General features: G+C 43.3%; 1 protein-coding gene and 1 long non-coding RNA gene across 2 annotated transcripts; both read left to right on the forward strand.

Moving 5' to 3' along the window:
* Positions 1–290: 290 nt before the first annotated feature.
* On the forward strand, positions 291–792 carry LOC115541510 (uncharacterized). The gene is made up of 3 exons (XR_003976362.1): positions 291–319; positions 395–511; positions 736–792. It is a non-coding gene; the product is annotated as an uncharacterized LOC115541510 (long non-coding RNA).
* Positions 793–1,051: 259 nt separating this feature from the next.
* Positions 1,052–10,523, forward strand: LOC115541429 (NLR family CARD domain-containing protein 3-like). The gene is made up of 5 exons (XM_030353158.1): positions 1,052–1,168; positions 1,757–3,542; positions 4,724–4,897; positions 7,101–7,274; positions 8,557–10,523. The coding sequence occupies exons 1-5, from the start codon at positions 1,126–1,128 to the stop codon at positions 8,882–8,884; spliced, it is 2,505 nt and encodes an 834-aa protein (XP_030209018.1). The 5' UTR covers positions 1,052–1,125; the 3' UTR covers positions 8,885–10,523.
* Positions 10,524–15,302: the final 4,779 nt, after the last annotated feature.

The raw sequence follows: 15,302 nt of genomic DNA on the forward strand, positions 1-15,302 counted from the left end.
TTCACTTTGACCGGCAGTGGGTCTGCTTATAGGCTATTAACTTCATTTTCAGCCTGTCGATGTATTTCCATTTCAATAACCTGAGAAAAATTATTGAAATGAAGAGTCATGAGAAAGTAGTTGAGTAGCCCTGCAATAAATGATAAAACGAAAAGGTATCAACAAATCCTAACTTCCGGATGGTGTTTGTTTATTCCAGAAGGAGGCAGCAGAGAGCAGACTCCCCTGGACCCAGCTGTGTCTCCATGAAGAGTGACCACTCTATGGATCATCCTGTTAGGTTTAAAGATGGAAATCAGTCTATTGCGAATGAGAAGAGGTGAGGATTTATCAGAGATCATAAAGATACAGCTTCTATCAAACGTCCATAAATCCTGGCTCTTGTTTTTCCTAGAAGAGTCCAGCAGCAGAGAACAGACTCCCCTGGACCCAGCTGTGTCTCCATGAAGAGCGACTGGTCTATGGATAAACCTCCTGAGTTTAAAGATGGATGTCCTTCCAGAGAGGAGAGGTAGGGGTTTCAAACAGACAATGTAAACAGACCCGGTGGTTGTTATCAGTGTCTGCTGATATTGATGTTTACAAGTCTGAGGAAATATTGTGTGTGTGTGTGTGTGTGTGTGTGTGTGTGTGTGTGTGTGTGTGTGTGTGTGTGTGTGTGTGTGTGTGTGTGTGTGTGTGTGTGTGTGTGTGTGTGTGTGTGTGTGTGTGTGTGTGTGTGTGTGTTTCCCACAGACACCAGGAGAGGTCAAAGGTTACCAGTGCTAAGTCTCTACAGCAGCATCAAACAGAGCTGATCAAGGTGTGTAAATGTCCACCAAGACGTTTGACTTCAGCTCTCCATGATCATTAGAAAGCATCTCTTGTCCAGCGGGACGTGAATCCAGGAAAGATGCTTCTGATGTCCTCAGTAAGTTCAGAGTAAAGATCTACTTGATGTTTGTTCTTTTCCAGAGGGCTGAGGAGAACGCACACGCTTTCCTAGACAAGGAGCTGAAGAAGCTCTGGAGGGTTCTCTTCCCAGATTACCCACAATGCTCAGAGGAGGAGGAGGTGGATGGTCAGAAGGAGGAGCAGAGGAGGCGTGCCATAGAGGGAGTTGTGGACATCACAAAGCTCTGCCTGATGGAGATGAACCAGGAGAAACTGGCCGACACACTGTTGGGCGGTAAGAGACTCTTATTTGGAAGAAAATACTCTTATTTTGAAAACAGAGCAGTAAGAAACTTTTATTTGAAACTGAATATGATGTTATTTTGAAAAAGAGGGAACTCATGGGGAAAAAGAGATAGCAAAATGTAGAAATAGACTTTCAGGTTTAATGGTTTGATCCAGATATGTATAGTTATGGTGGGGGTATCAGGTTAAATAGTTTGATCCAGACATGTAGGTTTATTGTGGGGGGATTTGGCCAAGTGGTTTGATCCAGATATCTAGGGTTATTGTGGGGGTATCAGGTTAAAGAATGTCAAGCATTATACTGCAGATCAACTGCTGAATAACTCAGTTGAAGAGATGCAACACTATCTTGTTATATCAGCATAACAAGTCACTTGACACTGATTCACTATCATTATTACTATCATTAGACCAATCATATATTGCTGTGAAAATATCAAAATAGTCTTTTGATATTGAATCTGTGTGTAACATGCCACTAAATATCCCAAAGTTGATAATTAAATAGGAAATATTGACCTGGTTCAACTGATGTCACCTTCCACTAACTGATGTCTTCCGTTGTTTTATTTTTTAGCATCTGATGCCGTCGATTGCCAACAAAAAATTAAGTCTCATTTGCGGGAGAAGTTCAGGTGTATGATTGAGGGAATCGCTAAAGCAGGACAGCGAACCGATCTGAATGACTTCTTCACAGAGCTCTTTATCACAGAGAGAGACAGTGGAGAGGTCAACAAGGAACATGAGGTCAGACTGATTGAAACAGCTTCCAGGAAACCAGCAAATGAGGAAATACCAATCAGATGTGAGGACATCTTTAAACCCTTACCTGGACAAGATAAACCAATCAGGAGAATAATGACAACTGGAGTGGCTGGCATTGGTAAAACCGTCTTAACGCACAAGTTCACTCTGGGCTGGGCTGAAAGCAAAACCAACCAGGACATACACTTCACATTTCTCCTCACTTTCAGAAAGCTGAATTTACTGAAAGGGAAAGAGTTTAGCTTGGTGGAACTGCTTCATCACTTCTTTATTGAGACCAAAGAAGCAGGAATCTGCAGATTCCACCGGTACCAAGTTGTCTTCATCTTGGATGGTCTGGATGAATGTCGACTTCCTCTGGACTTCCAGAAAAACCCGATCTGGACTGATGTCACAAAATCCACCTCGGTGGACGTGCTGCTGACAAACCTCATCAGGGGCGTCCTGCTTCCCTCCGCTCGCATCTGGATAACCACACGCCCTGCGGCAGCCAATCAGATCCCTGCTGAGTGTGTTGACATGGTGACAGAGGTGAGAGGGTTCACCGACCCAAAGAAGGAGGACTACTTCAGGAAGAGATTCAGAGAGGAGCCGCTGGCCAGCACAATCATCTCCCACATCAAGAAATCACGAAGCCTCCACATCATGTGTCACATCCCAGTCTTCTGTTGGATCACTGCTACAGTTCTGGGGGACTGCTTCAAAACATCCCAGAAAGTAGAAAAGATGCCCAAGACCGTGACTCAGATGTACAGCCACTTTCTGAGGGTTCAGTCCATACAGGGGGACAGGAAGTATCATGGGAGAGCTGAAACAGATCCAAAATGGAGTTCAGAGAGCAGGGAGATCATTGTTTCTCTTGGAAAACTGGCTTTTAACCAGCTGGAGAACGGCAACCTGATCTTCTACGAGGCAGACCTGGTAGAGTGTGGCATCGATATCAGAGCAGCCTCAGTGTACTCAGGAGTGTTCACCCAGATCTTTAAAGAGGAGTGTGGGCTGTACCAGGACAAAGTGTTCTGCTTTGTCCATCTGAGCATCCAGGAGTTTCTGGCTGCCCTTCATGTCTTCTGGTCCTTTATCAACACTGGGTACAATCTGCTTACAGAAGAACCACCCTCCTCTGGGGAAGATAAACTCCTCCTCCTCTACCAGAGTGCTGTGGACAAGGCCTTACAGAGTAAGAATGGACACCTGGACTTGTTCCTCCGCTTCCTCCTGGGCCTCTCTCTGGACACCAATCAGATTGTCCTACGAGGTCTGCTGGGACAGACAAGAAGTAGCTCACAAACCAATGAGAAAACAGTGTCTTACATCAAGATGAAGTTAGATGGTGATCTCGCTCCAGAGAGAAGCATCAATCTGTTCCACTGTCTGAATGAGCTGAACGACCGTTCTCTAGTGGAGGAGATCCAACGGTCCCTGACATCAGGAAGTCTCTTCGAAACACATGTCTCTCCTGCTCAGTGGTCAGCTCTGGTCTTCATCTTACTGTCATCAGAAAAGGAGCTGGACGTGTTTGACCTGAATAAATACTCAGCTTCAGAGGAGGGACTTCTGAGGCTGCTGCCAGTGATCAAAGCCTCTAAAAGATCTCTGTAGGTTCACTCATAATAATGTATGACAATACACAACACAATATACCTGATAGTAGAATATATAAGTCATAAGTAACAAAAACATATCTGTAGGTTCACTAATAACATGTATTACAATAAACCCCCTAACCCACTTTTCTGATAAAGATAAAAACAATAACTTCATTACGTTAAAAGTTACACGGATTATTGAATTAACGTTAAAGGACATAATGTAGTTCAATTAATTAAACATATCTTATTCAAGCTTTTAACACGTTGAAGCAACCAATAACGTAATAACGGCCAATAACGTAATAACTGACAATAACGTGATTTCAATGTAATAAAACCAATAACGTAATAACTTGCCAATTATGTAATACATTTTTGCCAACAATGTAATAACTTATTGCGTTATTGGCCTTGTATGAAAAAAACCTGAAAATGTAATAACTGAGCCAATGATGTAAGATATGAGGTAACACTTTATTGTATTTTCATCTCGTACCATGTTTAAATATCTGACCTTACAGTGACCCCTCCACCCTCATACCCCCTCCACAGGATGCCTTAAAGGACCAAAGAATGAATCTGGATTAATATGTAACTCTAAGGCTCCGCTATAGTAGAACTCCAAAAAGCTCACGACTCAGTTGAAGCGTCTGCGTGGTCACGGAGTTGGACACAGAGTACTATAACAGAACCCTAAGGGTTACATATTAATCCAGATTCACTCTTTGGTCCTTTAAGGCAACCTCTGGATGGAGGGGGTAGGAGGGTGGAGGGGTCACTGTAAGGTCAGATGTTTAAACATGTGATGCAAGATGCAATAATAAGGCTAAGTCTGACAGTTTCTCTTCAGAAATATAAAATAAAATAAAGGGATCCTTCATTTATTACGTTATTGGCTCAGTTATTACATTTTCGAAGTATTTTTTTAATATAAGCAGCTAATAACGTAATAAGTTATCACGTTATTTGCAAAAAGTTATTACGTTTTTGGCTCAACAACTTTATTACATTGTTGGCAAGTTATTTCGTGATTGGCTTTATTACATTTCAATGACCTTACTGGCAGTTATTACGTAATTGGCCACTATAACGTTATTGGTTGATAGCCACGTATTTCATTAAGTTTAAAGTTAAAGATGGTAGGTCATTTTAATCACAGTTCCTAACATATTGTGTTTATTGTGAAGGCTGAATGGCTGTCATCTGTCAGAGAGATGCTGTGAAGCTCTGGCCTCAGTTCTCAGCTCCAACTCCTCTAGTTTGAAAGAGCTGGACCTGAGTATCAATGATCTGCAGGATTCAGGAGTGAAGCTGCTCTCTGCTGGACTGGAGAGTCCACACTGTACACTGGAAACTCTCAGGTCAGTTTTACGCAATATCTCAAACAGTTACACCACAAGTTCTACATCAGAGGACATTGAACAGATTTACCTCCAGAAAGTTAACGAGTCTAAATAAATGCGTAGAATATGTTCTCTCAGGGCTCAAGACACATTTTCTACTTGCCAATTACTTTTTAATTTGGTGGCACCCTAACAAATGTGATCGCAACCCTATATTAGACGTGAGATTGTCCTTGGTCAGGTACTATCCAATCTGTGTAAATTCATGTGAAAAGATTCACTCACCGTTAATAAGTTGTTAATGTTTTGATTGGATAGGAGGTCTTTTTCTGTTTTTAACGCCAGCGCCTCGACATCTCTTTCCTCACCAATCTTCTCCTCCTCCTCAATCAAATACCTACTAACCAGCTGCTGATTGGATAATATACTCCAATAAGGATTTATCATCTTCTCTGGTTCTTCCAGAATAGTGCATTTCTTCACATGCTCTTGAATAGCGCTAGTGCTGCTGTGACATTTCATTGAAACTTTACACAAAGTACAAACCAGTGTTTTAGTTTCTGATCAAAGCAGAGTGGCTTCATGGGAACTTAAGTGGGTCTTGTTTCCTAATAGAGCGATCACACCGGCGCCGCAATACAGCCGCGCTTTAACTCAGCACTGAACTAAACCTTGGCAGTCTGCGTGCATCGCAGCGCCATTACCACTCATCTTATCAAACACAAGACCTCCATCTCACTCTATTTGTGTTGCCATGAGAGTAAAAGGTGTACGTTGGATTCAGTTTGTTAATGATGGTATAAGGTGTATGTTTTATTACATTCCTATTCTATTCAGAACCATGTAGTCAGACCGTAAGGTGGACTTTAGAGTTGTTTAGTAAAGTTACATAATGGACTCTTCTTATTTCTACGGACATTTTCAGGAGTTATTTAAAAACTTTAGTTATCTGACCTCATAGTAAGTCATATTTTAAAGAGAAGAACTAATAAAACATGTCTTATGACAAATTTCAAATAAAAATATAATCACAGTTCCTGACATGTAGTGTATTTTGTTTGCATGCAGGCTTAATGGCTGTCATCTGTCAGAGACATGAAAGTTAACAGGTCTAAATAAATAAATAAGTAGAATATGTCCTCTCAGGGCTCAAGACACATTTTCTACTCGTACCAATTATTTTTTAATTTGGTGGCACCCTAACAAATGTCATCGCAGCCCTTTATTAGACGTGAGAATGTCCTTCGTCACGTACCAGCCATCTGTGTCCATTCATGTGAAATGATTCATTCACCTTTAATAAGCTGTTAATGTTTTGATTAAATAGGGGGTCTTGTTCTGTTTTTAACGCCAGCGCCTCGACATCTCCTTCCTCACCATCCAACTCTTCATCCTCCCCCTCCTCCTCTTCTTCATCCTCCACCTCCTCTTATTCCTCCTCCTCGATCAAATACCTACTAATACTATTCGGCTGCTGATTGGATAATATACTCCAATAAGGATTCATCTTAGATTATTCTCAAGCGTCTTTGAGTACCATATTAAGCGCTATATAAATGTCATTTATTATTATTTTTATTATTATCTTCTTCTCTGGGTCATCCAGAATAGTGCATTTCTTCACATGCTCTACAATAGAGCTAGTGCTGCTGTGACATTTCATTCAAACTTTGCACAAAATACAAACCAGTGTTTTAGTTTCTGATCAAAGCGGAGTGTCTTCATGAGAACTTAAGTGGGTCATGTTTCCTAATAGAGCGATCACACCGGCGCCGCAATACAGCCACGCTTTAACTCAGCACTGAACTAAACCTTGGCAGTCTGCGTGCATCGCAGCGCCATTACCACTCATCTTATCAAACACAAGACCTCCATCTCACTCTATTTGTGTTGCTATGAGAGTAAAAGGTGCACGTTGGATTCAGTTTGTTAATGACTGTGTAAGGTGTATGTTTTATTACATTCCTATTCTACTCAGAACCATGTAGTCAGACAGCAGGTGGACTTTAGAGTTGTTTAGTAAAGTTAAATAATGGATTCTTCTTATTTTTATGGACATTTTCAGGAGTTATTTAAAAACTTTAGTTATCTGATCTCATAGTTAGTCATACTTTAAAGATCTACTTGTGTTGACATTTAGTTAAACTAATAAAACATGTCTTATTACAAATTTCAAAAAAAAAAAAGTTCCTGACATGTCGTGTATTTTGTTTGTATGCAGGCTTAATGGCTGTCATCTGTCAGAGACATGCTGTGAAGCTCTGGCCTCAGTTCTCAGCTCCAACTCCTCTAGTCTGAGAGAGCTGGACCTGAGTACCAATGATCTGCAGGATTCAGGAGTGAAGCTGCTCTCTGCTGGACTGGGGAGTCCACACTGTACACTGGAAACTCTCAGGTCAGTTTTACTCAATATCTCAAACAGTTACACCACAAGTTCTACATCAGAGGACATTGAACAAATTGAATACTATTGACCCCCCCCCCCCCCCCCCCCCCGTATACTGTCCCCCCACTCTATTTGTGTTGCCATGAGAGTAAAAGGTGTACGTTGGATTCAGTTTGTTAATGATGGTATAAGATGTATGTTTTATTAGATTCCTATTCTACTCTGAACCATGTAGTCAGTCACTAGCTGCGTTTCCATCCCCTTGCTGTAATGCAAATTTTGAAGTATCGAATCAGTAAACGGTGATGGAAACACCAAAATTCGCATAAAAATCCTCTTTATTCGCAAAAAAGTTTTTCTGCTCACATTAGGTGCTTTTTGACTTATTCGAAAGAGATTAAATGCGCAAAATTGGAGATGGGAACACTTTTCGAAACAGCTGTGACATAGCGAACATTGAAGACACGGGACTGACAACGTCTTTCCGATTCCCGCATAACGACCGGGCATAGCAACCCCGCCAAAATCAACTAGTAGAGTCAATATCTATTTTGAAGCGTTTCTATCTCCTTTAATTATACCATGGTCTGGGGGAATACTCGATTCTGATTGGCTGCAGGGTGTCCATTAAGCCTTCAAAAGGAGAGCTGGTAAATTGTGAAAAATGCATTAAACTGTAATCAGAAACGCAGTTATAGTATAAACCCTAGAGTATCTACGGTATAAAGGCTGGGATGAATTTCAAATGATCAATATGTACAATGTATCCTTTAAATACTTCCATGGAACAGATGGCCAACGTGAATAATAGATACGTGTGGACCGATGGAGAGATAAAAGTTTTCCTTGCTCTCATCGAAGATAAAAACAATGCAGCTTTTTTAGATGGAAAACAGCAACTAAATTCCACCATATACCTAAGAGAGAGCATGTTATCAAAAGGATACGAGAAGTCCTGGAATGTGTGTAGTTTTCCGCTCCAACCACTTGATGGAAACGCACCTAATTCAAATGTATTTTTGCGAACATTCCAATGATTCGCTTCACCTTTTAGATGGAAACGTGGCTAGTAAGGTGCACTTCAGAGTTGTTTAGTAAAGTTAAATAACGGATTCTTCTTTTAACTAAAGATTATCTTAAATCTTAAGTTATCTGACCTTTTAGTATGTCATAATTTAAAGATCTACTGTATTGACATTTAGTTAAACTAATAAAACATGTCTTATGACAAATTTCAAATATTTTTTTTTAGCACAGTTCCTAAAATGTTGTGTTTATTGTTTGTGTGAAGGCTGACTGGCTGTCATCTGTCAGAGAGATGCTGTGAAGCTCTGGCCTCAGTTCTCAGCTCCAACTCCTCTAGTCTGAGAGAGCTGGATCTGAGTACCAATGATCTGCAGGATTCAGGAGTGAAGCTGCTCTCTGCTGGACTGGGGAGTCCACACTGTACACTGGAAACTCTCAGGTCAGTTTTACTCAATGGTCAAACAGTTACTCCACAAGTTCTACATCAGAGGATAGTTATAAACCCAGCTTGTAACTCAGTACCTGTGATGACCACATGCATGACTTTGTATCATTGGAGATGCGACACCTTGTTGTTAGGATGGATATTCTAATACATCCATATGCCTGCAACCTTTCAATTATAAACATAAAATTAACTCAAAATATAATACTATTGCCCCCCCACTGTCCCCTGTATACGGGACAATGATAGTTTAGAGCGGGGTGAAGTACAGGGGGTCTTTGGAGGGTCTTACCCCTAGCTGGACTCCTCAGACCCCCTGAAAGCCTCAACAGAAAAATTTTGGAGGATCTCTGGAAAGAATGATTTGAAACTTGCAATTGTCAAACAAAACGTGTTTTAAAGCTTACTATTCCAGTACTCATTATTTAAATAGCTAATTCTTTACTCACAAATATGAATAGGATACAGAATAACATTGTTATATTGTGTACTTGTGAAGAGACAAACTCATCAGAGCTCTATTCATTATGAACTAATAAATAAGGAAAGCCAAGGATTAATACTTGTTAATTGATGGTTAAGTCCAGCTGTATTTCAACAGCTGTAAGCAGTGGTGTAGTGGTTCTGGGAGAAGTGGGGATACTCTAAATGTCTTAAAGCGCCCTGTGTTATAAACAGTAACATTAAGACTACTCTTGCATCTTTAGTGCACCCATAAATGGGCCAGTAAAGTTGGGACATTGTCACTTAACTTGTGTTGCTTGGCCAGGATTGACTTTGCATCAGTCCTGGCCCACAGACTATAGGGTGAGACCACTACATTATTATGCATTCTGAGTGAACTATTCCTGGTTCCTTAGTCCATCCACAGATGGAAATTGGACAACTATCGGCCAGTCGTTTATTTAGTAAACTGTCTCTTGTCCAGATGATGATGGCCAGAGTGCTGCCATTAGAAAATTAACATATTTGGCAAAGGGGGTTTGCAAATATTACTGCAAGGTATTGTATGTTACTTATCTTAAATGTATTTAAAGTTTCACATGAATACATTTTAAATTGTAATAGATTAAGTTGTTGTTGTGAGCACTGCTTCATACAGCAGGTCTGAACATCACTGACTGCTTTAATGAGTCACTTAAACCGTTAAAACTGAGCATGAATCACAGGAAGGCCTGGGCCCGTGCACTGATCTTTCATTTGTTTTCTGACATTAAAATGTCGTCTCCTTTTGGGGCCATCACCAGTTTGCACCCCTGATAATAATACTTTTGATCATGTTAGTGGTTTCCCTGATGGATCTGTAATCTAGATGGTAGTACAATCTAACAGAGTTCTAGGTAAAGGTGATACTTTAATCAAGTGAAATATAAAGAAGTCAAAGTCCTGTGGGTATAGTGGACCTCGCTCCACAGCGGAATAGAGACTAGGGCTTGGGGCGCTACAATGCTGATATATTATGTGGCCGTTGAATACCCGCTTGTTTCCGGGAAGGCCTTCTTCCACGGGTGGCGCTGTGGCAAATGGTCCCAATCCAAATGTGGAGTGGTTTAGAAAACCTAACGTATTATGTGTGAGAAGCTTTCTCTTGGCCATCTTGAACCGCTGGTCAGAAGGAGCTCCACACATCCACACACACCTCGCCTCCGGTGTCCCTTCACTGGACCAGGAAGTGCTTCATATAAGGACCTTCTACGTCACCAAGGAAACGCCACTTGTGTTTGGAGTAGGACGGTCACAAACTGGTTGGCAGACTGGAAAAATGCAGGATTTTAAACGTGTGTGTGTGTGTGTGTGTGTGTGTGTGTGTGTGTGTGTGTGTGTGTGTGTGTGTGTGTGTGTGTGTGTGTGTGTGTGTGTGTGTGTGTGTGTGTGTGTGTGTGTGTGTGTGTGTGTGTAGCTTGTCTGGCTGCCTGGTCACACAGGAAGGCTGTGCTTCTCTGGCCTCAGCTCTGAGCTCCAACCCCTCCCATCTTAGAGAGCTGGACCTGAGCTACAATCACCCAGGAGACTCTGGAGCTGCACTGCTCTCTGCTGGACTGGAGGATCCACGCTGGAGACTGGACACTCTCAGGTATGGAGAGGACAGCTCACCTCTCAGGGACAAAGTCTCCTACAAGGATTCATGCTGCTAGATGAAGTGGTTTGAAGAGGAAGTTGTAACTCATGTTGTGTAGAACGTTATGAGACGGCAGATGATGAAGGTGAATGTTTCAACATGCTGCTCTCACTTTGTTTCCCCCCCAGTGTGAAGCACGGTGGAGTGTGGAGGCTGAAACCAGCTCTAAAGAAGTGTAAGTGCCTGTTTGATTCATCACATCACACAAACACTATTGAGATGGAAAGTCCATCCACACAGCAGGAAGTGAGGTCAGATCCTACTGGGAATGAAGATGATGGCTGACATCATATATCTTACCTATATTAATACTGTCGACCATCATGAAGCCAACATCTGGGCTGAAAGGGGGGACTGAGGGGGGGGTGTGAGTGAGAGGGGGGCCTGATGGGGGGAGGGGGGCTGTTGGGGGGGAGGGTGCTGAGGTGGGGGAGGGGGCGGGGGGGTGACAGGGCTGAGGGGGTGCTGAGGGTCCCGGTCCGGTTCCTGTTCCTGGACTATAATGCAACTTAATGTAACATTAGTGTAACTATATATCGTCCTATATATCACATGACCCCCCCCTCCCGACGGGGCTGAAGGGGGGGGGGGGCGGGGGGGGGCTGGGGTTGGGGTAGGGGAGGTGGCCTCAGTGTCCGTCTGTCGGTTGTACACACACACACACACACACACACACACACACACACACACACACACACACACACACACACACACACACACACACACACACACACACACACACACACACACACACACACACATGAAGGGTGCTGAGGGGGAGGGTCTGGGGAGGGGGAGGGGGCTGAGGGGGGGTGAAGGTGGAGTCTACAACATCACATGACCCCCCCCCTCACATGTTCAGGAGAACAGTACCAGTGATGATGATGATGATGAGGATGATGATGAACAGCGGTTCAGCAGCTCATCATGTCTGGTTCTCCCTCAGATGCCTGTGACCTCACACTGGACCCCAACACGGCCCACAGAGAACTCTCTCTGTCTGAGGACAACAGGAAGGTGACGTGGGATAGAGAGGACCAGTCGTATCCGGATCACCCAGAGAGATTTGACTCCAAGCCCCAGGTGTTGGGTAGAGAGGCTCTGACTGGCCGCTGTTACTGGGAGGTAGAGAGGAAGGGATGGGTTGGTATAGGAGTGACATACAGAGGAATCACAAGGAGAGGGGGGGGGGGTTAACAGCCTGCTTGGAGGGAACAACAAGTCCTGGAGGCTTGTTTGTGATGATGATTGTTACTCTGCCCGGTACAACGATAGAGGGACAGCCCTCCCTCTCCCCGCCGCTGGCTCCACCAGAGTAGGAGTGTATCTGGACCGGCCTGCTGGCTCTCTGTCCTTCTACAGCGTGTCCCCAGGTGGAGGAGGGTCCTCAGACACACTGACACACCTCCACACCTTCTGCTCCTCTTTCACCCAGGAGGACCTCCTCCCGGGGGTCTGGGTGGGGTGGTGGGGGGGGTCCTCAGTGACTCTGTGTCAGTTGTAGAAAAACAAAACGGGTGCGGGGGCACCGGGGCCTCAGTGATCCCTCAGTTGTAGAAAAATGGGGGTTACACACACACACACACACACACACACACACACACACACACACACACACACACACACACACACACACCAAGGGTGCTGAGGGGGGGTCCTCGGGGTCGGCGGGGGCCTCATTGTCTAAATGTAAGTTATAGATATATATATACATATATATATATGTATGCTGCGAATCGTGGGGGTGAAGGGGTTGAGGTGAGGGTGCGCATACGTTACACACACATGCGCCTGCACACACACATCATCTCCTCATTGAGCCCACATGGAGACCCCTGGCCTTCAGAACGCCACGCCCAATTACCAATTGGTCTCACTCACTGCTCCCCTGTTCAGACTCTACTGGCAGAGCCCTTGACTCATGTGTGAGGGCATAGAGAGGCCTCAGGTGAGCTCTGCTGGGTTGTAGAGGAGCTGCTCTGGCCTGATCAGGACCGGAGGGGGGGTACAGACTGATGTACATGTGTGGGATGGCTCAGCGGGCTGGTGGGTCTATGTTGCCTCAGATAGTCCAGAGGGCACTGCCATTGGTCCTTTCTGTTATCATGCTCTATGTGGTCATCAAGTTATCTCCCTGTGTGTTTCACCGGATGACCGCCCCCCAACCGACCCCCCCGGGGACTGCCCCGATCTTGTTGCCCCCCCTCAGGGTAGCTGTGTTAGAGAGCCCCCCCCCCGTCGTAAGGTCTGGGGCCCCAAACTGCCCCCCGTTTCTAAGGCTAAGCCTTCCTCTGGGCCCTTTAGTGTTGTTCAGACCAACAGAACCACTTTACTGCTGGGGACAGTGAGAGCTGTCAGAGGAAGGTGGAGCTCCACTGCCCAGCAGAGGGCGCTGTCTGGACACTCCATCTCCTTTATTTTACAATTTAAATCTGTTTTGGTTTAATCATGAGTAACCTAATGAGTTTTTTTATTTTTTAATTAGCCTACATCTGGTTTACTTGTGGATGATGAGTATACTTTTTTATGTTTGCTGTTGCCTTTTATGCTTCATTTTGTTGATTTAGATGACTGTTAATTGTTTACCAGTAGATAAACTGAATACTCATTTTAAAGGGTGATCTTTAAACTACGTTTAATATGATCAATCGGGAGGAATGTAGAATGTTGGTGTGTTTTAGTGTCTCTCTGCGTTCACATCTCTTAGTCTAGGAACAGGCCAGTGCCTCTCATACTGTACGAGGTGTTATTTCCAACATTCTGTCATTTGTGATGTCCCAACAAGGACGAACCAACCCTGTGGTCTGGGACATAGCCAGGGCCATACACCTTATCAAGGGAGACTGTTATTTTGTTATTCACGCTTTCTTTCCTATAATACTGGCCCCAACCCTTTGGTTCGGTGAGAAGAGGGATGGACAGCCAAGGAGCACGTCTGGAGACTGCTCCTCACCTCCTACACTGAGACTATCCCACCTAAGTCTGTACCTGTGCTGTATTACATCCTCCAATAAACCTTCTATTCAACCCTCTGATCCAACCTGGCAAGTTGCTTTGATTTCCACCTCAAGAATTACTACTACGAGGGAGTAATACACAATGCAGAGTCTTTAAGAACAGTTTAGAAATAAGCTGAAATCTAACATATATAGATCTGTTTCACCTCACTTATATTCCTATTTTTATTTTTTGTTGGCCTACGGAAAGCTTTTTTTGCAGTCAGTTCAGCTGAACATTTTACAGTATGACAGTAACAAATAAGTTACCCTTTCTAAAAAAGAAAAAGAAATTGTAGTGTTTTTCATTCATCAGTGCAATAACTGAGTTTTGCCAAAATACTCCAACAATGTTGCAGTATCAACTATAGGTGTACAGTATGACTCTGTGGGATTGTGAGCTTAGCCCATTGGAGCTCATTGAATGGACAAATATGCATTGAGATACAATTGTGTCATTGCAATATTTATGTGATATATTCACAGTATTGTATTAAAATATGGCAACAATATTTATACTGTATGTACCACCTAATTGCAACTTTAAAAAAGGAAGCTTTTTCTAAACAATTGTATACATTTGAATATGTAACATGGCCTCATAAAGCCAAAAAATAGGTAAACAGTATTTTGATGGAAGTGTTTTAAATTTATCACACAAGTGGTTAATTGATGCTCTCTAAGAGACATTCATAGGATCGTTGTGTTTCTCGTTTTGGTGGAAAAAAAACAGTTTTGAGAAGGGAGAACATGGTTTTGAGTGCAGTGTTTCGTTTCGAAAGAGATTTGTGGAGTTTTGACAAAATGGTAAACTCGTTCCAGATTTGTCCTTAGTGTTTTGAGTAATTGAGCTATAGTTTCAGAAAATGTGTTTAAACAATTGAGAAAAACTGTATGAAAAGCTTCCTGCTTGTTCAGAACACCGCTGATAGACTCCTAGGGCCCTATTTTAGCGGATTGAAACGCAAAATAAATATTCAAATTGTTTTGATTGTATGTCACGTGATCAAACGGACGGGTGAGAGCCATGAGACTCAATCCAAACAAGTTGAAAGCAAAGTAAAGTGCAGCAGAAATGTCTCGTGCAGTTTTAAAGGGTACATACCAGGCTAGGTTTGTGGTGTTGTGTCGCCATCTAGAGGTCCAATCTGTCCAATCCAACGTTACCTATTAAATCTGTGGAGAGATTTAAATTGATGCTGAACCTTGAAATAGTGTGCCGAGGTTCAACAGGGATTGACCTTTGACCTCTGGGCCTAGATTCGTCTTGGAATAGCTTTTGACCTCTTGATCTAGAGTCATCAGGGAGTGACCTTTGACCCCTAGGACCTCTTGATCTAGAGTCATCAGGGAGTGACCTTTGACCCATAGGACCTCTGGGTCAGAGGTTGACGGGGGGTGAGGGGGATGGGGGAGTAAGGGGGAGGGGGGGTGAGGTTTGGTGGGGGACT

Source organism: Gadus morhua, chromosome 4 (genome assembly GCF_902167405.1).
Source record: "Gadus morhua chromosome 4, gadMor3.0, whole genome shotgun sequence".
NCBI classification, from domain to species: Eukaryota; Metazoa; Chordata; class Actinopteri; order Gadiformes; family Gadidae; genus Gadus; species Gadus morhua.